The sequence below is a fragment of the Drosophila guanche genome, unplaced genomic scaffold (genome assembly GCF_900245975.1).
Source record: "Drosophila guanche unplaced genomic scaffold, DGUA_6, whole genome shotgun sequence".
NCBI lineage: Eukaryota > Metazoa > Arthropoda > Insecta > Diptera > Drosophilidae > Drosophila > Drosophila guanche.
Window position 1 is genome coordinate 17,724,008 of NW_022995743.1, and position 26,895 is coordinate 17,750,902.

The window sequence follows — 26,895 nt, forward strand, 5'->3', positions numbered from 1 at the left end:
TTGCTTTACCAAGTGCTCCATGCCCCTGCTGCCTCGAAGTATTAGTACTTGATGCGGTGATGCTGGTGGGGGAGCTTTGACTTTGATTCCTGCCATGGAAAATACCGTTTATTCAGGGGAATATTTTTTGGACCTATTTTATTCTGTAATTCTTCCCAAAGTCTTCCTAACATTTAATGAACAAGTTTAGTTCCCCACTCGAGGGTACCCCCAAAAGATTATTCTAAAAGAATTCAGAGATTAGAGGCGAAAGTTTGACCCGAAAGTGTCAAAGCTGCAGTCTTACTTCTGTTTCACTTTCCTTTCCGCAAAGAAAGCGTGGCTAAGAGCGCTACGAGTGGCAGACCGAAGAGCAGGGGCAGAAATCACTTAAACTTTGAGTGGAATTCAATTAAAATGGAATAGTCGAAGCACAAGAAGCGGACAGAAAGATTACAAAATTCACTTGTGAGCATAGAGTAGTCGGCTGGAATATAAGAGGAGTGGATGGGATGATATCGGATGGATAGGGAATCCATAAGTAGCTCGCCCATGAAATGAAAATTACAGCAACACATAAACAATGAACCCTAAAAGTGTCTGTTCATTGACCTTACAGACGAAGCGCAATCATCATCATCATCATCATCGACAACACAGCGGGTCGGGGTCTAATCATAGCCCATGCTCGTGGAGTTTAGGAAGTGGCAGGGGCAATAAGGATAGATTTGGGGCAGGGGCTGCGTAAACAACAGCACTCGGCGCTTATCATAGAGACAGCAGACTCGGATCGACTCCTCCCACTGCAATTTATGGCTGATATAGAAACTATTTTTGCCGTTATGTTTTGGGTATTGAATGTAAATGCGAATGTGAGTGTATACATATGAATATTCAGACACCTGAGGCCCAAAGTGCTGCACAAATTTGGCAAAAGCAAGTTTCTGCTATTGTGGCCTCTGCTGTGGTTGTGTGTTCGGACCGAAAACCAGACAGACATGGAAAGCGCGTACCCAGCCAGCCAGTGAGCCACATGGCCAGCCGAAGCTAGAGTCAGACCCAAAGCCAACCACGCGAGCGAATGAATAAAGTTAAATTTAATTTTCGTCTCTTTTCCTTTTCGCTCTTTTTGCAACACTCAACGCTCGACTGTAAATTTGTGCATCAGTGTGTTGGGATCGGTGTGAATCAATCAAATCGAACGCAATCAAATAATATGCTTTAAAAGCCATCGAATACCTGCCTCCCATATCTCACTCTCACTTGCTATAAAACCCCTATAGTTGGTATAACCTGGCACAAATGTTCATTTGTACTGACTTTAAAAGAGTACATCCTTGACAGTCATAACCCCACACAACTTAAGTCAATAAAAATGATAAACATCGGAATAATATGTCACAGGCTGCCATCGAAGTAATCAGTCTAAGCCCAAAGTTTGCTTAATTTTTATAGCCGATACTGAAAGAATATATGGGTAGGGATATATCAGATTTGTGGCTGATGTGGATGTGTGCAACGCACATAAAGATGATTTGTAATCACACTTAATGGAGATTGTTTCCAGCAGAAAACTGAAACTGAAATAAACATTACAACGTAACTAGCGACTGTGGACTCTTTTCCTTCATGTTTTTCGCATCTCTCATGACAAGGGCGAACCAAATTGTGAGATACCCCTCTCTGTATTAACACAACAGTCTATTCCTCCAAAAAGGAAAATAGATTAGATAGAGAAAAAGCATGCTTCATTCATAGGCTCCGACACCAATTATGGCCCTTACCTATAATTACTTATAAAATATATTGTACAAATACATACATATGTATGTACATATGTTGCATAAATCAGAAGATTTCTTGTATACTATGTATAGACCATATATGCATGTAAGAAGAGCCTGCACCTGCCGCGGCTGACAACTTTCCCGTTTCTGCAGTTTTGAAGGATACAAATTTGTCTTCTGTGAAAAAAATGTGAAAAAGCATCTCAAATATCAAAGCAATTCGAATGTGTATTAATATCAGCGGTAATTGATAAGAAATACAGGAAAAATTTAATTGAACAACGTTTAATGTTTTGCTTTCTTCACACAACAGGGCGACTGGTGGCTTGCGCGCAGCAAGAAGACCCGGTCGGAAGGCTATATACCGTCGAACTATGTGGCTAAGTTGAAATCCATCGAAGCAGAACCGTAAGTGTTTATTGATGTGTGTATTTTGTATATTGAACTATTTTAAGTTACCCGGAAAATTGATAAACTAAACCATATGGGTATTACGTCTTGTTAATGTCTTGTTTAATATATAAACTTGAATGGCACAATATTCTTATAATTCGTTAATCTTTTGATGTATTTTATTTTATTTATAATTTGATTTCACTTCATGATTTTTTGACCATGGTGCATGCTCCCGAATTTTACATACAAGTTACATACATGTGTGTACATGAATTCTGGTCAAAGCCCAGAAGTATGCTTCCTATAATACCAAACTAGAAGCCTCTAAATAGTTTCCCCGGCGTTCCTTTAAATTTAGACACTAACTGCAAAACGTAATGTAAAAAAAAAAGTTTTTGTATGATATTGATTTGTTTCATTTTTAAATTACAAATATGTGTATACCTCTTTACATAAATTATGGCAACCAAGATGGATTTTCCTTACATTATGCTTGGCTGCAATTTGTTTCGTCTACTTCTATGTTGCTTGAGAAACACGTTTTAAATTGTTCGCGTTGAAGGTGAATATGCATACATATTCATATGAATGTACATATGTACAATGTCTACATACAGCTGTTTCGTAAAAAATAGCCCCCCATCTCTCTTCTCTCAGATATTGTGTTAAAACAATGGCTTCAATGAACTTTTTAAAAAATATTATATCAACTTTGAGGCATTGAGGTATACACGTATATTCTAGATCAGCATCAATAGACGAGTCTATATAGCCATGGCTGTCTGTCAGTCTTTCCGTCAGTCCGTCTTGTTTGTCGGCTAGTCCTCAGAGACTATAAGAGCTAGAGCCACCAAATTTTGCCTCCAGACTGCTGTGACATCACACTGATACCAGTGTATTTCAAAAATCAGTCAACGCACAGAAGGAAACGTTTCCGATCCCATAAAGTATATATATTCTTGATCAGCATCAATAGCCGAGTCGATAGAGCCAAGTCTGTCTGTCCGTCCGTCCGTCTTCTTTGTCGGCTAGTTCTCAGAGACTATAAGAGCTAGAGCCACCAAATTTTGGCTCCGGACTGCTATATGCTCACACTGAAACCAGTGAATTTTAAAAATTAGCCCCGCCCCCTTCCGCCTCCCAAAAAGGGCGAAAACCTTCCAAACCTACAGTTTTGAATAAAAAAGAAAACTGAAAACGCCATTCCGTAGGGACCATATCTATCAGATCACACAAATTGGGATCCGATTGGATCATTATTATAGCCACAATGAAGAAATTAATTTCCAGTGGCTAAACCCACCCTGTCCCGCAGCTTTTGTTGTTCTTTTCACATTCTCTCATTCACACTCTGCTTCTGCTTCACTCGGCCTCTGCCTATGCCTCTGCCGACTTTTAACCCACCTCGTCCCGCAGCTTATATTTGTTTTTTTTGTTGTGTTCGGGCGCTGCCCCTGCAGTGTGTGGGTCTAGGAAAGGGCGGCGAGCTAGGTGTGAGGAGCGTGTTGGTGTGAGTAGTGTTGTTGATGTGGATGACAGATGAAGAAAAAATTTTAAATTTGACAAGACACCGCTAAGCTGCAGAAGTAGTACTGAGTGCCGGGTATAAAAGTTGTGACGCGCAAGAAGCTTCTCACACGTCATTTTTCGTTTTATATTTCTAAATTTTCTAATCAACAATATGCTCACAGAATTGATGTTAAATATTTTTTTTTATATTCTAGTAATACTACCATCAAATTTAATCATTTCTTATATTAATCGAAGCAGATTTGATGAATTTATTAAATAGTGCCTATGTTGTACCTGAGACTGAAGAAACAATATCTAGAAATTTAAAATATTATTGTGTAGCCTGAAAATGGCTATACGACATCTAAAACTAATGAAAAACTTGACATGAAAAACTTGGCATCCTCTGAAATCTGCTTCGAATGTTATGAGAAAACTCTTAATTTGATGGTAGTATTACTGGAATATAAAACAAAATATTTAACATAAATTCTGTGAGCATATTGTTGATTAGAAAAACTAGAAATATAAAATAACGAAAAGTGCATAAATGAGTACATGCGAGTTTATTTTATTAGTTTTTTATTTTTCGCTATTTAAAAGCTTCACATTTGTATTTTTCTGGGATTGCCTATTTGTTTAAGATAAAGTGATTGATATCTAGAAAAAAATTGGTTAAGTTTGCATTAGACGCTTAGAAGTTATGGGCGACGAAAATCAGTAATTGTGAACTCATCATTTCTCCCCACTGTATGTAGGCTATCTTTAAATTTTAAAGTTAAATCACGATAATACGACATCTGCGCCTCGTTTAACATATTGATTTGTTAGATTTGTTATACTCGATGCGGAGTCTCTGACGTGAGCCGCCCGATCAGCCCTTGCCGTAAGCAATTAACCATTTTACGATCAGCTTCAGGGGTATATTTATTGGCGTTATTATTCACTCATGATAATCGTACTAGCTACACAGTTACATCTGATCGGTGTGTTCATGGGCTATCATTGCATGGATACGGAGGGAGCTTTTTTGTTGGCTATTGGATTACAATCACACTCGCCGTCGAATTACGCTGCTGTTTGGTTCGTAATATTTATGTATGGTTTTTTGTTTAGACAAATGTTCTGTTTCATTTTTCGTGGGTAATAGACAATTAAGCTCCGCTTTTAAATCCGAGTCTTAAGTGAGGGGGGGCGGGGCGCGTGAGTGGCTCTGAGTCAGTGTCAAGTGCTTTAAACTTGACCCAATTCCGAGACAAGACTCTTAATGAAGAGTCTAGGAAATGTCTTAGGGCCACGACTTCGATTTCTTGGCCCGCCTGCCCAATTCTTCGAAATGCCAGAGAAATGCATCCCACAACACCGAAATGAAACTTAATGGAACAAAAGTCTTCAGAAAAATTAAAAGAAAAGAAACGGACGGCTGCATAAATTAAAAGAGTGGAGTCTGGGCCTGGAGCTGCTTTTGGGGCGTAGGGAAAAGTTCAAAAACCGGTAAATCGAACGAAAATAAAAATAAATGTCATTGAAGACATTAATAAAAGTTATCTTGTCGTGGTCTTGGTCTTGCTCTTGGGCCGTAACTGTAAACGTATAGCACTCGAGAAGATTCGATCCCGTCAGACACAGATAGACAGAGCTTTCAGAGTCCACAGGTGCAAAAAAACGCATTTCATGTACAGTTTCCTAACGCCCCTAAGGGAGCCGCGACACTATTGCGGTTTCAAGGCCATTTCATATAGAGCTTGCAGCCATAGGTGGTCCCACCCGCAAACGCTGATATTATTTTAGCCCAATTTCGGGCCAATTGTTATCCGCATGCCTTGGACTTACTCTCCAAGCCAAGCCGTGGCATAAATCAGTATTTACCCAGAGAGCAGTAACCATTTAGTGGAGTGGTGGAGCCACGGCTACACGCTTTGGAGCAGTAATCAGCTCTCGTGTAATTTCTTTTATTTATTTGCACTGAAATAAATACTGTGCCTCTCATTTAACTGTGCTTTCTTCTTTCTTCGTCTTAAGGATACCCACTCAATTCATAATTTTTAATTTTTTCTGAGAAGCCTTTCGGCCTGCGGTCGCTTGTCGGTTGTCGATTGTGGTCAGAGTTTTCTGGGTTTCTTATTTGGTTTTCGTTTTCGGTTGGTCATTGCACAACTCTTAAGCGTCTCTCAAAATCTCGTTCGCTTTGAGGCTTACTTTGCACACAGGTATGAGCTGTGTGTACAGGCTACAGTGCGATTTAAAGCAATTAGGATGTTATTGCAGTACACCTAGAGAAAACGAGAAGGGACGTGTGAGACGCTTCTTACGCGTCACAACTTTTATACCCGGCACTCAGTACTACATCTGCACCTCAGCGGTGTTTTGTCAAATTTTTTCTTCCTCTGTCATCTACCTCTACAACACTTCTCACACCAACACGCTCCTTTAGCTTGCAGGGCTTCCCTAGACTGCAGACTCGCGGCAGAGGCAGAGGCCGAAGCAGAGTGTGAATGAGAGAACGTGAGAAATATAAGCTGCGGGACAGGGTGGGTTCAGCCACTGCAAATTAATTTCTTCATTGTGGCCATGATATTGATCCAATCGAATCGAATCTGATAGATATGGCCATTCCCTACGGAATGGCGTTTTTATTTTTCTTTTATCTTCAAAATTGTAGCTTTTGTAGGTTTTCGCTCTTTTGCGGGGGCGGACGGGGGCGGGGCTAATTTTTGAAATACACTGGGTTCTGTGTGAGTATACAGCAGTCTGGAGCCAAAATTTGGTGGCTCTAGCTCTTATAGTCTCTGAGAATTAGCCGACAAACAAGACGGACAGACAGACATGGCTCTATCGACTCGGCTTTTGATGCTGATCAAGAATATATATACTTTATGGGGTCGGAAGCGTTTCCTTCTGTGCGTTACATACAACCGTTATTCACACAAGTACTATATACCCTATTTACTCTTCGAGTACCGGGTATAAAAACATCAAATTGTAATTTTTGCCCTTCGATTTTTTTTATACGCGGTACTCGAAGTTACTCTTCAATAGATATATTGTTTTTGTGCGAATAACGGTTGTATGTAACGCACATGTAACGCCATTCCGTAGGGAATGACCATATCATCTATCTATCTATCTATAATTTGGATCCGATTGGACCATTATTATAGCCAGAATGAAAAAATTGTATGTGTCTAAACCTAAACTTTTCAAGATTGGCAAGATTTGATAATCGACAACTTCCTCATTGTCACGTGACCGAAGCAAAAGAAAACTTTCCTATGCATAAATGCATATTTATGGATATTCGAAATCCATTGCTAAACGACTGTCAAGCGGACAAGTTTTCCCATGGACCTGCCAGTCTCCTCCAGCGAAGGGGCTCTGCGTCTGCAGCTCCGAAAGTAGGTCATTGGACGGGGGTAGTGACTGCAGTGACGTCAATGAGTGTTGATGCTGATATGATGGCTCATCGTTTACAGGGAATTCGCCAGAGACGAGGTTAGCTGTGGGCTTTAATTCAAGTGAATTTTAAATGTTGTCCGAGAGGGAAAAAACCTGGATAGCTGTTTACTTCCGCTGGTGCAAGACCAGTGAGGGGAAAATGCGTATGAATGAGGTGGCTTAATGCAAACTATTTGGCAATGTGCGAAACGTTTTAGCCGTAAATTCACAATTGGCCATTATCTGGCCACATAAATCTCCAATAATATGCATTGATGTCCCACTGACCGTCCCGCCTGACTGCCAATGAGCCGGTTCGGAAACAGAATAATACACTATAGATATATAGAAGAAGAGAGTATGCGTGAAGCGTTCACATCCAAATCGGAAGTTCTCGTAGAGCATTGAACCCGTCGCAAAAACTGCGTGGAATTGGAATTAAACAATAAGCACCCTAGATATTCATAATTCCCGCAGCAGAGCCACCCAGAAACCCCCATGTCCATAATATAGTGTCTTACTTTTTTCACACAGCTCATAAATCAAACGCAAAATAGAATCAAGTCAAGAAATTGGCAAACAAATTTAATTTAATCGAATGGTTAGCAGGCGTCGGGCGTTTCAATTGAAATGCAAGACTCAATCGATTGCAGGTTTAAATCGAAATTAAAATTTGTACTGGAATAAATGTGATTTTTTGATTTGATTTGATTTGATAGCTGAGTATATTCACACAAATGTCCGGACAAATGATTATTTTCCTTTCTGTTTCGGTTTGTTTTTGTTTGCATTTGATGTGAGCCTCATCTTCCGGCACGGAAGACGACACCAGACGCCGGCCGTCCCGTTCCAATCGTTGTTATTGGCTCAGAATTGGAATTGTCGCAGCGAAATTTATCGCCGTTTGAGCACAGTTTGAGTTTTGATTCTGTTTCGATTTTGGCGAATTTCAATGTCAGTGGCGCTTATTCATTGTGTGCATATTGATTCGCTTGATTCAATTGATTGGATGTCGATTCAAATGTATCGAGAGATACTCACTCTCCCAAAATTTTGGATTCACAGATAAAGAATAATTATCCATAGGAATAATAATAACACGCTTCAGCTGTCAGAAAATGCTGCCGAAACAACCAACACTGATTCCATTAATTACATTACATTCCATGTAATTTGTTTAAATCTCCCCATGAATGAAATGTTTCTGATCCAGATGTACCCTCTCAGTACAATTCCACTACTTATTAAGATTATTGCTCCTTCTGTCATTCCAATATCTTTCTACAAAAAAAAAAAGAAAAAAAAACAACTGTAACAAATCCATCTTTAAAGAATAATTTAAAAATTTAAATTTTCAATACTAAGAAAATGCTCTTTCCAATTGAGGGATATTTAAGGAAAGTCAGCAATACTATGTTGTAGTTGCAGACAGTCACAGCAGTTACGTCTATCAACTATACAATAGTGGCTTACAAAAGCCTACAGGATATAAATTTGGAGATTTCCTATTTGCGAAGAGAAAGATCAGAAGGGACTATTCTGTAGTCCGTACAATGGTGAAAATATATTCCATTTAGCAAAAATACAATCATATATTTCGTGCACTTATATATATTTTTTTGACTTCTTTTGATGGCACTCTCTGTGTTGTTGTTGTTGGGTTGCAATTGTTATTGAACATGACACCAGAAAATGTCATTGAACCCGTCAACAAAGAGGAGAGACAGGAAGAGAAGGTAAAGTCGAAGGAGGGTTAGGCAGCAATTGTTATACTGGGCCACATGCATATCGCGGCTGCGTGTCAGATTTGTTCATAAAACCATTTTCTATATGCATGAAGTGCGGGTTTAATTCGAAGTTTCTTTTTTCGATTCATGTGACGTATTCTGTACGAGACAGCTCGTACGAGTAGCCCTCGATTATGTGGCATGCTACTCTTAAACAATGTTTAATAGAAGACAATTGTTTAAATAACTTGAAACATAAACAGCAGGAGATACGGGGCCCGGGCAATGCTCTTGTGGAAGGTCGGTCGAGCGGTACTTCACGTCTGATATTTGCTTGCCCCAGGCCCAAATACAGTTTCAAATATTGAAACAGTCATATCCAAATGGCGATAGAGACAGCAATTAACTGTACATTTGCTGATCAGATTTGAAATTGATTTGTATTTGTATTCGTATTTGTCCAAACTTGCGCTGGAAGCCAGCCGCCCAGTCGAGCATTAATTAACTGATCTGAATTGAGTGACAATTTATGCACTGCTAATGCATCTGAATCTGAATCCCAATCAGGTTACGCAGCTGGAAGGAGACGTAGAATATTCCATTCCGTAATTCCATTGCGAGTATAGTTGGGTTCTGTCTATGATTTGCATTCAATTATAGAAGTTTCGATTCTGTTTCGATTTCTGTACTTTAGGTGAGGTATATTCGAATAGTGACAACGGAAGGGGAGAGTATGAAAAGAGATCGGTAGTTTAAGGACTGATTCTGCTGGGCTTCTAAGATAAATAACTTAGTGACTTTTTTCGAAAGTTTTCTTCTTAAAATTTTAAATATTTAAATTGAAAATTAAATCACTTATTGATTATTCGAATATTTTATTTCCGATAACTGTTGCGTATTTTCTGAACTTGCTGAGGGCAAAATGTTTAAATCTTACCTAATATTGTTTGTTTATCTTTTTCCAGGTAAGTCAACTACTACCACTGATATTTATATAATAAAGTACATAGAATACTCCTGCACACCGCACTAAGCTTCTGCAGATCGCCCTTTTATCTGAGGGTAATATGAGCTCTTGGGAACACACCATTTGCCCCTGGAGCGTGTGTGCCGATAATCTACATGAGAACATATTAAATCGCGTGGCGTGCCAAGTAAATAAGTGTCTATGAAGCTTGGTTTGTACAAATTTTAACATAATATACATAAGAAGTATGTATATATAGATATTTGCACATAAGATATATTGTATTCACATATGTATGTGCGTCCAGGTTTCTGCGCATGTGCCATAAATTTTCGCGAGAAACGTGTTTGCTACTGCTGTCCAGGGTCCCGCCTGGATGGACATTAATATTCCCTAGACCCTGCCTAAACGCAGCCCCGCTCGACGTAAAATATTTGTGTGTTATTGGATGGAGTGTTCTTTGCGTTGGCATTTCCTATCAATGACGAGTTCAATGGCGTTCACAAGAACCAATCCCCGTTGCCCTCTGACGAGAAGTGACATTTGGGAACGCATAATTTGATTTCCAGTGACGTGACCAAGCTGCATTTATTTTTGTTTTGTAAATAAATGAATACATGTTGACATTTTGTCAGTAAAAAGCGGCGGCCACAGCAGCAGTTAAAGCTAATTATTTTCAACTCGATTTGATCTTAGCAATCAACGCACTTTCTGACTAATTGCTGTCGTCGCTCATCGTCGTCATAATCGTAATTGTTCATTCGCGGAGTGAAATTATTCATCTTGGCAGAGGCTTAAGAGCGGACTTCCCAGACAGAGAGAAAGAGAGAGAGAGAGACCTGGTCTGCAATCAGCTGTTTCCGCGGACCACTTCTTTCGCTCCCAGAGAGCTTTAAGAGCTCCGGCCAGAGAGAGCGATGGTGAGAGAGTGGAAACCTGGCTCAAATGACGGCCGCAACAGGTGTGCGTGTGTGTGTGTTCGGGGCGAGCGCACGACCAAGCGGTTAAAACCTTTCCATACAAATTTCATAAACGTATCAGTTGTCTGTGAAGCGGTTCTCGAAACGGACGTCTAAACGGAAGACGCGACGCACTCAAATCGGTTCGGAAATCGAAATCGCCCATACGCTACAATAAATAAATATAATAGGGATACCCATTCCCTCCTCCCGCCTCCCCAACATATAGGAAAGCGCTGTGAGAAGCGATTTCCCAGTTTCCTCGTTCGATCCTCGATTGTGATCGCGCAAAAACGATCGAGAAACGTAACCAAATCACGAAAACTCGTTGCACGCCAGCAACGGACGACGCATGCGCGACGGTTGGTGGCATACTTCTAACAGTCAGTGCTGCTTCCTTTGTTCAGTGTTTTGTGTGCCTCATTGTGTGATATGGAGCAGAAGCAGCAACAGCATCCTAGCTGCAACGTATGAAAAGGTACACAGACGTCATGTGGCAAAGGCGACCATTGTGCAACACTCACATCTAGCGCCGTACACCGAGGAAGAAGAGAGCTGCACTGCCCATGGGCAGCGCAGAACTTTCTATTTTCTTTACTGTTTCGAGGGTCTTTCGCTGACCATTCAAACGTGCAACCACCCATACTCGTACTGCTTGTGACCAGAATTCGAATGCGAGAATCTCGCTGGAATATAAAATGTAGAATATTTCATAAGACAATTGCTGGGGCTTATATAATGATTGCAACCCAAACCCCCTCACCTTCAGACATGGTCAAAGTCCTCCTTTGCCTCCACAGACTTCTCCTACACAGCATTTTAGTGAAGTTTATCGTTCGCTATGTGCTAAAATGCACAATTTCTACCTGTGCCCCCAGCAGTAAAGAAAAAAACCACTAAAGAATAATGATATATGTATGTCGAGAGTTGTATATGGCATATAGAGAGTGAATAAATACTAAGTGAGGGGAGTGGGGAGGTCTGTATTTATGTGAGTCTACCTTAGTTAATGTCGTTTTTCGTTTTCGTTAGTTCTGATGGGATTGTGTGTTTTGTGTGTCGACTCGTTCGAACCACCATCCCAAGATAGCAGCAGATAGCTACTTGGACTTACGTGACTCGAGCGAATTGCATTATTTTGCACACACAAGTGTATATAGTGCACAGTAGTATTCTTGGCCCCAAAGTTTCCTAGTTTTTCGAGCTTTGACTTGCGTATTTCTACCTAGTATGCCTTGTCGACTTTGCCTTTGTCTCGCTCTGCCATCTACCGTTTACCATCTCCCTTTACCTCTCCTCTCTCTTTTTCCATCTCTTTTCCGCCTTTCTGTCTTCTCTTTTGAGCCATGGAGTACCGCCATGGCCGCAGATTTCCTGTACCATGAGTCACACTCGTATGCCCGTCAATTGGCAGAGAAAAAAGCGATAAAGATACAGATACAGATACAAAATATTCAGTTGAAAACACATGAAAATTGTTGGCGAGCGTATAGAGTGTAGAGCGCTAAGCGCAAGCGAGCCAAAGAGTGGCAGAAAAAAAATGAGAGACGGAGAGAGAGAGAGAGGGAGAGGGAGAGAGCAACAACAGCTCATTGTTTCTTCTCGTGGCTGGCTTTGTGCCCCGCGCTTTATTGTTGCAACCTTTGCCGCCACCACTCATTGTTTTCGATGACATTTTACCAGTCATTGAATGGATTGCAATTAGCTCTTCCTCATAGCTATAGATCATCTGGCATATGGTCTATAGATGGTACGCCACTTGCCCAGAACAGATCCGAGTGATTCAGCCAGGAAATGCAACTTACTCGTAGTTTTCCTTTATCAAGATCAATTCCATTTTAATCTTTTAAGCCACGCTCTGGTCGTTATTGGTAATTTCCCTCGATTAAGCTCAATTCTTGGAGGCATTCCATGGCGAACGGGTTTTGAGTGTATTTCCAAATATTTATTCATTAGCGTATTCAGTGCGTTTCCAACAAAATATAAATATGTACATACTAAAATATGTGTGTATGCACATGCTTGGGTTTTTTGTGAGGTCATTTTGCTATTAATTCCTTTGAAAAACGGATTTCGATGGGTCCTCTTGAGTGGCGAGACCTTTGTGATGTCAATCCTCTGAGTGGTTTAAATTCTTAGATATCTCAATGCTGGATATATTCTAAACATAAATTCGCCACAAACTGTATTTGGGTACCGTTCCGTAAACTCTGTTGTGTGTATTTTTTTTAGAGCGTTACTTTGGTTGGCTTTATTTTGCCACAGAGGTAGGCAAATGAGTCGATCGGAATGGAATGGTACAGAGACGATACTAAATTTAGTCGCTGCTCTCGTTACTATTGTGCAATGACCTAAATCATGGGCACAAAATCAGAGCCAAGCTCTCATTTTTGGACTTTTTGTGTTGGCCATCATTTGGTGGCTGGTTGTGGTTTTTTCCTGATTTGTTTTTGGTGGCCAAAAAGCTTACTATTAATTTGCACATAAATGGGCAGCGGCACACGGGCCTCGGCCTGAGCTTGTTCCGGGGACTTGGTCTTGGACTTGGGACAGCCTCAATGGCCGATGGTTGATTGTCGATGGTCGATGGTTGGTTTGGGGATAAAGTTTTAGTTTCTTTTTGTTTCTGTGGAGAAAGTACCCGGCCAAAAGCTAGTTCCCTCTTTCTCTAACTAATTAGCAGTCGATTTTTGAGCAGAGTTTGGGGCGTGTCTTCGTGTCTCCATCTGCCTTGTACATACCCATATGTATGCCGTCTTTTGTTGTGGTTTCATAATTCGCCAGCAACAAATGCTTGGCAACAAATGTTGCAGCAAACATTCGAGCATTCATTCCCCGTTGGCAACAGCCGAAAGAGGTTTGGCTCTGGCTTCACAACTTCGCGCTCACCAGAAGCAATGAAACGACAAAGAAACAAAGATACAAACAAACAAACGCTAGTCGAAACCGGTTCAAAGTGGGTCGTAGTACTTTTGAGTGCAATTGTTAGCTTTTATTTTTGTTTGTCAGCGGCTGCAGAAACAGCCGCCAACAGCAGTCCATTCCACACTCTGCAACTCATTATATTGTGTTGGCTATTATGTTGACTCTTGTTCGGTTTTCTTGGCACGCGCTGGCCGAAACAGCTGAAATCCAATCCAAAACTCACTCCCACACACAAACACACGCTGAGCGCTCCATTATTTTGTAATGGACATGTTTCGATTCGGTAAGCATAGGTCAGGCGTAGACCCCGGCCCACGGACCCTTTAAGGCCTTCCGCGGGGTAACGTAACCTTGGTGGTTCTTCTGCCTTGCAAATGTTTGCTCCGTGTGCTGCCAATATTAGCCATTAGCATGGTTAGGCAGCGGCTCAAACCTAGAAACAATTGCCAGTCAGCGATTAGTGATCGCATTTTGCATTTTAGCCTTAACATTAAAGTCGTGTGTATTTGCTGCTATATGTACTGATGTACATATATGTATGTACATGTACAAACAGATCCATATACATTTCAATAGGTATAACGGTTACTGCACTGAAAATAATTCTCATTTGAATTCAGTCCATTCTCTCAACAGCCCTGCCACAAGTTCTTGCTGTTGTTCTGGCGCGTGACTGAAATCAGCTGAAAGGAACGTCACGGAACACAATGCGAGTACATTTGTATAGTACAATTTACATACATATGTACATAAGTATGTAGTAGTAGCATATATAGTAGAGCCATGCTTTATGGACCCGTTGTTGTTTTTACCCCTTCGATTGGAGGAGCTTTCAATCTCCTTTCGAAGATCTCTGAGCCCGAGACGGGTTCAACAGGTTTTCGTCAGGCGCTGTTATTACCATGTCTGTTGTCATTGTTGTTATTCTTCTCGACACTAAGCCACGCAGATGTTTATTTATTTAAATGATATATATTAACTTCTTGTTTCAAAACCTATGTAAATCAAATAACATAATATCCATTCCGTTGGTAAATGAAAAATATGATCAGTCTTATCCTGCTATTGTGTATTTTTAATAGAGAAAATGTTTCACGCTCTCCATCTTACCTTGGAATGATCTTTTATTCCACAGATTTCTTTATGTTAGAACCACGAGCTCAGTGGTTGCCATATATCGAATGTCCCACAACATTTTTTCCTTGTTCCGAAAGAGTGAACTTTTTTCTGCTTAATCTACGTGGTACAATGCTTCGAAGTTACACAATCTTTTGTTAAATTCACCCATAATCTCTGAAACAAAGCAAAAAATTCGCAAAAAACGAGAAGGGACGTGTGAGACGCTTCTTACGCGTCACAACTTGTATACCCGGCACTCAGTACTACATCTGAACCTTAGCGGTTATGTCAAATTTTAAAATTTGTCTTCATCTGTCATCGATACATGTACAACACTTCTCACGCCAACACGCTCCTTAAGCTCGCCCCCCATCCCTAGCGCCACACACCGCAGAGTCAGAGTCAGAAGCAGAGTGTGAATGAGAGAATATGAAAAAAAACAAATATAAGCTGCGGGACGGGGTGGGTTTAGTCACGGCAGAGGCAGAGGCCGCACACTGCGCGAAGCAGAGTGTTACTGAGAGAATGTGAAAAAATCAATTCAAATTAATTTCTTCATTCTGACTATAATAATGGGGAAATCGGATCCCATTTTGGTGATATGATAGAAAGGGTCCTTCCCTACGGAATGTTTAGTTAGTTTAGTTTCTTGTATCTTCAAAATTGTAGGTTTGGGAGGTTTTCGGCCTTTTGCGGGGGCGGAAGAGGCGGGGCTCATTTTTTGAATACACTTGTAACAGTGTGAGCATACAGAAGTATGGATGCAAAATTGGCTCTAGCTTTTATAGTCTCTGAGATCCAGGCGCTCAACAAGACAGTCAGACAGACAGACATGGCTCAATCGACTCGGTTATTGATGCTGATCAAGAATATATATACTTTGTGGGGTCGGAAACGTTTCCTTCTGTGCCTTACATACAACCGTTATTCGCACAAAACCAATACACCCTATTTAATCTTCGAGTACCGGGTATAAAAACACGAAAACTGTTACGCCTTGATGCAATTTATTTATGATGTGTGGATATTTTGTTGTTGTTGTTTTCGTTGTCTTTTTCGCTTCTGCGGTTTGCTGCTGTTGACATTGACATTTGCTGAGGCTAACAATATCGCCGAGCCATCATCAGCAGCAACAACAAGTCGCGATGAGTGACGATGGGAATCCATTTGTGTGCAGGATGTCCACCTGAATGCCTACTGGGATTGCAGAGTGGGGAGTTCTTCTCCCCGTAGCCGTTGTGTCTCGAGTGCCGGACGGTTCCTTTGTCGGCTCACCATCAGCGGCCATAGAGCGTGGCTCTGAACATACCTCAAGTCCAAGAGCAAGATCCGGAGCAGCCTTGGCCACACGCACACACAAACTCTCTGTGTGGATACTCTGCGGAATGTGAAGAGCCAAAGATGTATGTACAAACATACGTATGTATGTGTATGTATGATCTGAGTTCAATGGTCAATAGTCGGTGGTAGGTGGGAAGTCGGCGGCAGCACCTTCAAACTCTCGCGTTTGATGCGAATTCCGCCTGGGGTCAGTGACTAATAGACATATGTATGTACATATTTTTGTATGACATAATGTCTGGCCATTATCTGCAGCTCAAGACTGCCCACAAGCAATAAAATAGCCACCAAATTGTTCCATCAAGTGTTACGTATTCCGCTTAGTCGTGAAACACACAAATTAAAACCCGCTGACAATACCTGGCCGCAGCATCCTCTATAAAAATTGGGGATTGTGAACCCCTGTAGGACGTGATCAGCGTCTAATTTTGAAAATGTCTCTCAACATACTATTCGGATCGTATCCACGGATCCACCACCTTTTCCAATTCATTCCATCACATGCGAATGCCATAAAACACTCTGGAATGGAATTCTGTTCCATGCATACTCAGCCAATTGCTTGAATTTGTTTTGTGTTATTTTTGTAATTTGCGAATATTATTCCACCCTCAATCGAGCCCCCAAGCCTTGAAGGAGAGAACCGAATACTGAGAGTCCAAAGAATACGGACATCACTTTCGTTTGGAGCTTAAACAAAACGTTGTAATTTACATAAATAAATATTTGTATTGGTTTATGCCTGATTCTCGGGTAAATATTAGACGACATCCAAAAACTTAAACCGGAATTAAATTCCTTACGTGTCTGATGTGATCTCTATCTATGTTCATCCATAGAAACGTAGATTTGATATCTGTGCACGTTTCCCCCCCTCTCTCTCTTGTTGTTAGGAATCAGCGAAAGAAACGAAACAGTAAAGCGAAACAGGTGATACGCTGCCATGCGATGGGATCTGCTAAACTCGGACTAAATCATTCCCATTTGTACTCAAGCTCAAGCCTTTTCTCTTCTCGCAGCCGCTGATCCCAGCCCAACCCTGATCCTGTCCGAACAGACAGAGACAGTGACATCATTGCAAGCATCCAAAGCATCCACAGGATACAGAATGACAGCCATGCCCGTGGTGTGGTGCACCGATCCCAATTCGGTGAACAACAAGCCCACAGCCTTCGCCCTGCACGGCATCCAGCTGCAGGGGAACGTGACGGAGAAACAAGTCCACGCCCTGCGGGAGCTGGTGAACGCCGCCGCCGAAGGGCGCCTCATCCTGCCCTCGGACGGAACATTTACGCTTCTCGACAGCGGCCTGAGCATCGAGAGCTCAATAGTGGCCGGGGGACTGAAGCAAGAGGGTGCAAGAGAGCCCAGTCCCAGCGAGTCCCCAGAATCGCATCCCCTCAAGAACGCAAAGAACACGTACATCCTGATGCCCGTGAGCAAGATATTGCCGACATCGATGTCGACCCAGACGGCAGGTTCGATGGGGGCCGGAGCGGGACAGCCCGAGGCCATTGCTGCTGCGGCAGCCCAGCTGGAATTCCTGCTGGAGCCCAAGTATTCTCCCTCGCCGCCCGCCTCCTCTGATTCCGTGGCCGTGGAGGCGTCGGGTGGTATTGCAGGGGTCAGTGGAGAGATTCTGTACGAGTTCCTCTGCTGCGCCAAGTGCATGAACGAGCAGCGGGCGGGGCAGAGTGGCACCTGCAACGAACGCCGTCTGCAGCGGTATCTGCGGAGCTGCCAAGGTAACAACAGCGACTACGAGCCGGTCAATGACCCTTCCGGGACGTGGCAGCTGCAGCTGGATCCTGTCTGCAGCATTGCCAGCAGATACGCTCGCCGTCAGCACCGTCTGCACCACCAGCAGCGGCACAGGTCGCATGGGACCGTCACGACGGGGATAGCACGTAATCGGCCCAATCGCCACCACAAATTACCAATTCACAGTGTTAAAATCTTTCATAATCGCAGCAGTTGCACGCCAGCCACAGCCACAGGCCCAGCCCCATCCCCATCCCCTCTGGGGGGAGCATGCATTGTGGGCGGGGGCCAATCGGTGTCGCCAACTGCGATGCCCAGCCACAGTCACAATCGCAGTCGCTGTCCCAGCCATAGTTCCAAGCCAGCGACTAGAGCGTGCGACGGCAATGAGGCGTTTAGTTTGTCACCGACAGCGGCGCGATCTACATCGCTGACAGCCTCAGCGGCAGTACCAGTCACATTGCCCCTCTACGCGGTGGTTAACAAAACTCGCGAATTGTCGAGAGTCGTCTCCGAGAAGGCGGGGGAAATGCCCACTGTGCTGGACGTTGTGCCCGAGGAGGCTCCGCAGGTCGGCCCCTCTGCGGTTGTGCGCGATCTAATCAGCTTTGATGACGATCAGGAGCAGGCGGTGGCAGGAGGAGGCAGGCAGACAGACTGTGATGGCCACAATGTGGACCTGCTGTGTGCCCCAAACGAGGAGGATATCCTTCTCGCACTGCTAGTGACGCCACCGCCCACGCCACCCAAGCCGGGCTCGCCCGTCAGCCACAGCTCGAGCCGCAAGACCAGCTTCGACTCGACCAGCACCATTAGCTCCATGGACTCGGGATTCATGGAGATGCAGAACAAGTTGGACGCCCTGGCAGCAGCAGCAGCGGCAGCCGGAACATCTGCCACGCCGACAACATCATCGAGTGGCGAGAAGATTGCTCGCCGCAACTACAAGGAATGCCTGACGCAGTCGCGGAATCGTCGCAAATCCTACGAGGAGTTTAAAGCCATGTTTGTTGAACCGGCGGCAACGACGGCTTCGGAAGCAGCAGCCACTGTCAATTTGCCTCTGTCCATGCCCCAAGCATCATCGATTGTTGCGGCAGATGACGCAACAGCCGACAGCAGCAACACTGTGATCCCAACAACAACAACAACAACGCTTGCCTCCATTTCAGAACAAGAAACCACAAGCGAGAGAGTCAAACCGGATTGTGCAAACGAGTTTGCCACCAGCGACGCTGTCCCAGGCCCAGACCCAGGCCCCAGATCCCCCATGGCCCCCGATGAAATGGATACCGGGGATGGCGAATGTGAGGGCGATACCAATGGGTGTCTAACAGCAGCAGAAACCACAGCAGCAACAACAGCAACAGCAAAAGCGGCGACAGTCAACAGCAGCACCACAGAGGCAATGCGAAAGAATTCGGATTTTCTATCGCAGATTCTCGATCATCAGTTTGCGGCCAAGGAGCGGGCCAAGGCGCACAAGCGGCGCACATCGTATGAGGAATTCAAGCGAATGGTTAACGAAGTCGAGAGTCTGGAATGTCTGGACACTGTTGCAGTGGTCGCCACTGCCGCTGCCGCCAGAACCACACCCACACACACATGCCCAGCCCCAGCCCCAACACCAACGGCAGGCCGAGCAGCAACAACAACTACCACGTCTCCGCTCAAGAGACAGAACTCGCGGCAGCGGAAGAGCTTCGCCAGCTACTTTCTGCCCCGCCGAAACTCGACCAAAGAGCCGAAGATTGGGGACAAGGAGAACAGCGGCGGGGAGATGAATGTGCCACCAGTGCGAGAGGCCAAGGGCAAGGGCAAGCAGCTGCAGACTTACGCTGCCAAGCTGCCCGCCAACTCCAGCTCCAACTGTGACTCCAACTACAGGCGGAACTTCAAGATATACGACAAGCTGGTCTACGGCACCATATACGACATCATCCAGCGGAAAAACGACATCTACCAGCTGACGTACCAGAAGTACGACAAGTACATGACCTACGGCACCATCTACGAGATACTTCACCGCAAGTCCTCGCAGGATGGCGGCTGCTTCCTCGGCGGCGTTGGCGACAGCAGCAGTAGCAGCAACAGCGACAGGTGGCAGCGCAAGAGCCTCAGCTCCATCCTGGAGAGCAAGTCGGGCGACGTCATCTACGACATCATCCAGAAGAGGGAGCGCGAGAAGCAGCGCCAGCAGAAAGCCCTGGACTCCGCCTCGGCCTCCGCCACTGTCCAGTCCGCCCTCAGTGTGCACAAGTATGGAACCATCTACGACATTCTGCAGGGAGAGAAGCTGGATGCTGGCGATGCGGTGGATAGCAGCAAGCGACCAGTTGCCGGCAAGCCAACGCGCTTCGTGGTCAGCCATGTGGAGGAGCATCCCCATGAGAAGCAGCCAGAGCCGGCCAAGAGCCAAGAGGCTCCTGCCTGCACAGAGAGTGCCAATCTGCCCGTGGAAACAGGGAAGGTGGCGCCGGCCAGCAAGCCAAAAAAGATGCGGCGTCTATCGAACATCCTAAGCTACAGCAGGTCTCCAGCTGCAGGCAGCGGTGGGCATGAGGAGCCAGATGGCCACGAGGAGTCCAAGTTGAAGCGCAGCCAGGCCAAGCGGAGGATCGGGGTGACGAATCTGCTCCTGCCCCTGGACTCCGAGGAGCTTTACACGCGCATCATTGCCCAGCAGAGGCGTGATTACAGAGCCCACATGCAGAGTGACAGCGATGCGGAGCCCAAAACGGCCAGCTCCCTGATAAAGTCCAGCTCCCTGGACGCCATCTCCATGTCGGTGGCCTGCTCCCCACCTGCCACCGCCCAGCACACGCCATCGCCGTCGCCGCCCCGTCCCCGCCGCAGCCTCAAGCAGCACCGATGCCTGCAGCGCGGACAGGAGCAGCAGCGCCAAAGGCACCAGCTGGCACTGGTAAAGAAGCACTCCCTAGACAACTGCCTTCAGGCAGCAGCAGGAGCAGGAGCGGGAGCGGAAGCGCACACACACCAGAAGCAGCCAATGCGCCGTTGGTCCAACCAGAGTCCTCTACGGTGCACCTGCCTTGCCCTTGAAGAGGATCTACCTAGCCACCAGTGCACTTGCCCGCATCCGCTGACTGCCATTGAGAAGTCGCGATCGCTACCCGTCGCCGTAGGCGGTGCCTGTGTCTGTGCCTGTGCCTGTTCCTCCTCCTCTGTCCACCACTCCTCCCCGCATACGTGTGCAAACTTAAATTGCGATCAAATCCCACAAGCAACGACAAAATCATCAACGACGACGACGACGACGACGACGGCCAAGAAAGGCAAATCGCGTCGACTTTCGGAATTTACGCGCGGTGAATTTTTAAATGAAAAATCGTAAGTTTAGCCTCCCAGACACCCAACCACACTCCCCTGTCGCCCTGCCCACTAAACACCATCGAATGCACGAATCTACGTATTAGATATACCACATAAACACACATACTACATATGCATACATGCCTATGGTTATCCATTCATTTATTTGTGATTAGAGGCGCTGCCCGAATTATCATTTTGGGGAATTTTCAATGTGGTATTTTGTGCGGGAATTCATTTCATTCATCGATCTTTGGACCAGTTGGACCATTTGGACCATTGTCTGAGGAGAGAAAGACTTGTGAGTCGATTCCACTTCCAGTCGCATGTTTAACAACAATTAAACATATTACAGACTTTGGTCCGTCTGGACGGGCATTGTTTTGTGGTGGGGAGATGATGGTATCCAAAAATGTTTCCACTGCAGCTGAAGCTCTCAAAAAAATATTCAGCTTCAAGGCCAAACCGCCTTCAAATTGGTTCAGACGTTGAAATTTGCATATCAATGCGAACACAGAAATATGCGCATACAACATCTATGTACATACATATGTATGTATGTACTGTACATAAACTCTGTACACTCGCACCTTTGTACAGCCCATACACGTGCTGGCCAAGAGTCGAGAAGAGGCCGAAAGTAAATGGTCAAAAACACTCTTACTCCCCCCGAAATGTACTGTACAGAAACGGTGGAAGGCAACCCACATCCAAAAACTTAAACATTAAAAAATGTGTCAAACAGTGTTTGTTTATCGTTTAATTAACGAAAATTGATCAAACAAAAACCAATAAAAGAAGGAAGAAACAACAGACGCACCGGACTGCGTGTCGGAAAAATAGTCACGACTCTCCACCATCGTTCATCGTCCGTGCGTACTGATCCATTAATGAACTTCTTCGGACAGCAAATGAGCGGTAAAACGGTAAATGCCATAGACCGTAACACGAGCAAGACAGAGACAACACCACCCACCACCTACTCATTTGTGTGTGCGCGTTTATTTGATAGTCAAATATTTTGCAGGTTAATAACGTTGGGACGTGCCTGAGCGCCTTCTCCTCTCTCTCTCTCTCTCTCTCTCTCTCTTCCTCTCTTTCCCTATTATTTTATTCTCTTTCCATCCGATTACACACTCGAAGCAGAAAGACCAAACGATAGTCAAAAAACAGAAATTAAAAACAGTTGAAGTGAGGTGGAGGCAGAAGTAGAAGCTCAGATTGTCAACTCTCCATCTATCCCTCGGGTTCTTTTCTTTCTTCACCTACAAAAGAGATAGTTTAGTTTATATTGTTTCATTACTCATTTACTTTGCTCGAGCACCTTGATATTGTCAATTACTCATCTCTGCTGTAGGGTTTCCCCAGAGCAAAACACAGCCTCGGCTGTGGGAAAAACTGTTTACTCTGGTCGAGGGGTGCGAGATTTAACGACAAATAGATCGATCGATGTAATTGCAAGGAATTCTCCTCTTCTCCCTGATGCTTAAGATTTTGAATAAGTCTAAACAGAAACTGAGTAAAGACGAGTAGGAACGTGTGAGATGCTTAGTTTGCGTCACAATTTGTATACCCGGTACTCAGTCATTCATATGAATGGACATGTGTACATACATATGCTTGTAACCCTATGTTTTTGCTCCAAGAGTATTTGAGCAGATCGTTTCTCTATTATGGGTCCACATGCTTCGTATAATTTTGCTGCTCCTCTTGGTTCCACTATCGAGCCCTTGCTTTTTTGTTTCTCCGGTCCCATCCTCCCGTTGCCAATGACAGTAATTTGCGTGCCTTTGTTCCTTCTTTAATGATATGGTAGTATGTACGCCAGAACATAGAGTTATCAGTTGGCTTGCACTGCCCCCACAAATTAAAAAGTCATTTACAGTGCAACGGAGCGGTGCTTGGCGTGCCAGAATGCATTTTCGTTTTGACGACAGTTTTCCAGCCAAACGTAAAAAAAGCCATACAACACAATATAAAATACTAATGACACCCACATGGTACATACATATGTATGTACATTTATCCATGCGTGTGTATGGGTCTATAGCTTTGAGGAGCGAGAATTCTGTTGACTGAACCGACCCACGGCAACAGAAAATCGCCAGGGTGCGGTTAGGAGCATTGTTTGCGCCCCCGATTAGCATTCATTTTCATGTGTCTGCTCTAAGTCCCAGAATCAGAACCAGCCCCAGCACCCCACCCGTCCCCCTGCTGTACCAGAGTCGACCAATAGCCGTTCGTTCGTCGTTCCTTGGCTTATATAAGCAGAATGCGAGCACATTGCAAATGCAATGATGAATTGCACAAGCAAAGGCAAAAGGCAAAGAAGCGACAGCTTGTCGAAAATTAAGTATTCGTAGTAGATATAAAACTCTGGAAAATAAGCTTTTCGAGTCCCCCCAAGCGGAACTTTCATATGGCCCTGCCCAAAACTGTGACTCTCCCCCCGCAGTCCTCAGAACCAACCGCCGAATCATGTCAACCTGTACGGCATATGGATAATGGATGTGACATTGAATTGTTTTTGAATTATTTATTAATCAATGCAATGCTGATTTGAATCAATTTCCCCAACGAAATTGTCTCGACAATATGCCACAAGTATTTCCCCCAATTGCAGTAGCGTGCTGGACGAAACACTTACGAATAGATCATCAGATGGCATGGGACTCAGATACATACATACTAGTTTTCGGTTAAGTGGACTTTTCGTTAGGTATAGACACAAGTACCTGAGAAAGTAGCCGGAACTTGATAATTTCTTTGGTCCGATGGCTTTTCTATTTGCGCGTTTTCACTGCTCTTTCTGCGCCTCTTGATGATGTGGCTGGTAAAAAGAATGGCCAGATCTAGAGCCAGAGCCAGGCCTACGAGTAGCATTAACAAATTATTTCTCCATAACAACTAAATCTATTGCCCCACGGCCAGATGAGAGACCAGTCCTGTCCATATTTATTTTTAGATGCTTCACGGAACTGGTTCCCAGCTGCACGTTGCACGGTGCACAGGCTGCATTGATTTGGAATTCGTTTCAACGGAGTCCGAGTGTGGCAAGTGTTTCTTCTCGTTTCATTTGCTGGCGGGCATCCTGTCCAGTGCTGCTGGCGAATGAAATATACATGAAATACTCCACTCGAGCAAGCAGGCACATTGTTATTATTCCATCTCTCCATCTATGCAGCCCCATCGCCATCTCTCTGTGAGGCTGCTTATTTAACCGACATAGCCAAAGCCTGCAGCCTGCAGCCTGCAGCCTCCGGATCTGGCTCTGTCTATGTAGTTGCATTGGAAATTCAATTCGCTTCAATTGGCGCCATTCAGCAATTATGTGTGACTTGGAGGCATGGCTGGTTCCTGGCTTAGCTTGCTTCGGTTTTATAAATAGACACACACACACGCCCCATGGCATACCATGTTATATGTGGTCCACAACTGTCAATTGCTCAGTGCGTGTCCAAGACCTATGATTGGATTTTTCTCTACTCTGAAAGAGCAGGAAACAAAGTGCAATTTGAGCCATATATGGATGCGCATACAAAGATATCGAATGAGATTCTTTTGTCACTCCACAGCAATCCCCAGAAAGCAATCGATGGCGTTGTATCCATGGGGATAGTCAGGTTAATATGTGTGGGATGTGATGTGGTTTTTATCCCTATCCAATGTTTGCACAATTCGCAATGCAGTTGTATCCATCGGGTATTCAGAAGGTTTCCTTCCACATGAATCAGGTGCGTACTCTGTCCCAAACGATCCAATACGATCAGATCAACAAATTTCCAGCTTTGAGTAAATACATTTGCTTGCATTTTGCATTGCTAATTGCATTGGTAGCGCGTCAAATGTTATTCCAGATTCTTTCCGGATGAATACCAAGCTCAATAGATACATATTTATATATGTTATTGCAGTTCTCAAGTGAATATTATTACAAGGGAAATAGTACAGCAGCAGTACGGAAAACCAGTATCGCCGATGCGTCGTCTAATTAGATATTGAGAAAAATAAATGTATGTGGCATGCGGCGGATATGTTGGGGCAACATCATCCACAGCAGTACAGCAGCCAATTATAGAGAAAGTGACAGTGCAGTGGCAGTGGCACCCGAGTTGCACCTGAGCTGCATGCCTCTGGCACCGGCTCCATGTTTGTGTCATGTCCCAAAACGGGCAGCAAAAAATGTTACTCCAATTAATATGCCGCAGAAAGCGGTGAGTGCAGAGAGGGGAAAAGTGGCATGCAAAGCAGGAATTGACCTCCCGTCGTATCTATTATCACGACGAAATTGCTCAGCTCTGTTCGCAGAAGTAGCCAATGGCTAATTATTAGTTTTAAAATTGATTAGCAGCAGCTTGTTTGCAGAAACAGCTCGAAAAAATAAAAATTAACAAATTATTTTTATCACGCTGCTCCGGGCCAGCACTCACACTGGTGTCTGCGTCTCGGATTCATTCGTGACGTGCTGCCAGCTGAGTCACACAATCCCACGATATCCGTGGACACACAAAAAATGCTTAACACTCATCTCATGACCTGACCTGCTTCAATTAGTCCGCAGTTGCACCGACCAATTGCCTGGTTGGCACGCTTACAACTTTGACCCATTTCAAGGGAACAGAATATAGCCTGAACAGAACCAGGCACCGTTGCTTGGAACCATTTCAGCTGCCAAAGCTAGTTGGTTTGTGTCTGGCACAATTTACTGCCTCCTTGCCTTAAATAGAATTGGACACGTTGAAAACGGGCCAATGCTCCAACGATCCAACGGACAAGTGTCAATCAAGTGGTCAAGTCCAGCCAAGTCCAGTTGCTAAAGTGCTTGACAATGGCGGAGCTAGATAAATTGGAGCAGCCACTAGAAGTTGAGGTCCGCCTCGCTAGATAGATCGATCGATTCGCCATTTAATCTAATTTTAACTCAAAAGCGCATGTCCAAAGTGCCAGCCAAACAAGCCAAACATGTTAGTCTGTCGGTCCACTGGCTGCCACCAGCCATGGCCAAAAGAAACGGCGATCAAAACCATGTTGGACGTAGAAAAATTTTAGAAAAAACTAAAATCGCCAACGAGTTGCATGTAGCAGGGGATATTTTTAGACAAAATCGAATTACGTTGCGCTGGCTTGTTTAAAAATAGTATCGGAGACTGCTGCACGGACAGCCAAAGGAGGCTGCGCTTGCGCTTTGGTTGGTCGTTTGATTTTGGCTTTGAACACGTTGGGGCCGGGCCAACCAGGCCTTGTTTGGTTCGGATCGGAGCAGAACTCTGTCTCTCTGTCCGTCTATAAATAAAAGCGTGTTCTAGACCAAATCTCTATGCAAGAGAATGTGCCATGTTTCATTGGAATTTACTTCAGCAGACATTACATCCTTCTGGCCTGCAGAGCTTTTCCTTTCCGGCTGCCAAGGGTAGGCAGTGACCGGTATTCGTAGAGCATTAGCCAGCCTCGCCTAACACAACGGGCAGGATGCCATGCCACGACAGTAGTTGTTGTCGTTTCTTGTGTGTAATTAAATCGTGTTGCATATTTATGAAAGTCATGCATGCACCATAAGTGGCAGGCCAGTCCCAGGATGGCAGTGTCTATAAATACACTCTTCCATTCCAAGGAAAAGCGGGCCCAGAGCCAGGCCCCAACCAGTCCCCCCCCCC

The 26,895-nt window shown here is 44.4% G+C and overlaps 1 protein-coding gene across 4 annotated transcripts in view; it reads left to right on the plus strand.

Annotated features, from left to right (window-relative positions):
- Positions 1 to 26,895, plus strand: part of LOC117588489 (tyrosine-protein kinase Src42A) — a 40,079-nt gene that overhangs the window by 6,381 nt on the left and 6,803 nt on the right. For 3 of the 4 annotated variants that reach the window (XM_034279795.1, XM_034279802.1, XM_034279810.1), the window contains exon 1: positions 17,167 to 21,259. In XM_034279795.1, the coding sequence (XP_034135686.1) occupies positions 17,256 to 21,259 (4,004 nt within the window). In that variant the 5' untranslated portion in view covers positions 17,167 to 17,255. Of the gene's footprint in view, positions 1 to 2,079; positions 2,175 to 17,166; positions 21,260 to 26,895 lie in introns of those variants that run through there. The other variant, XM_034279820.1, reaches the window with a different exon arrangement.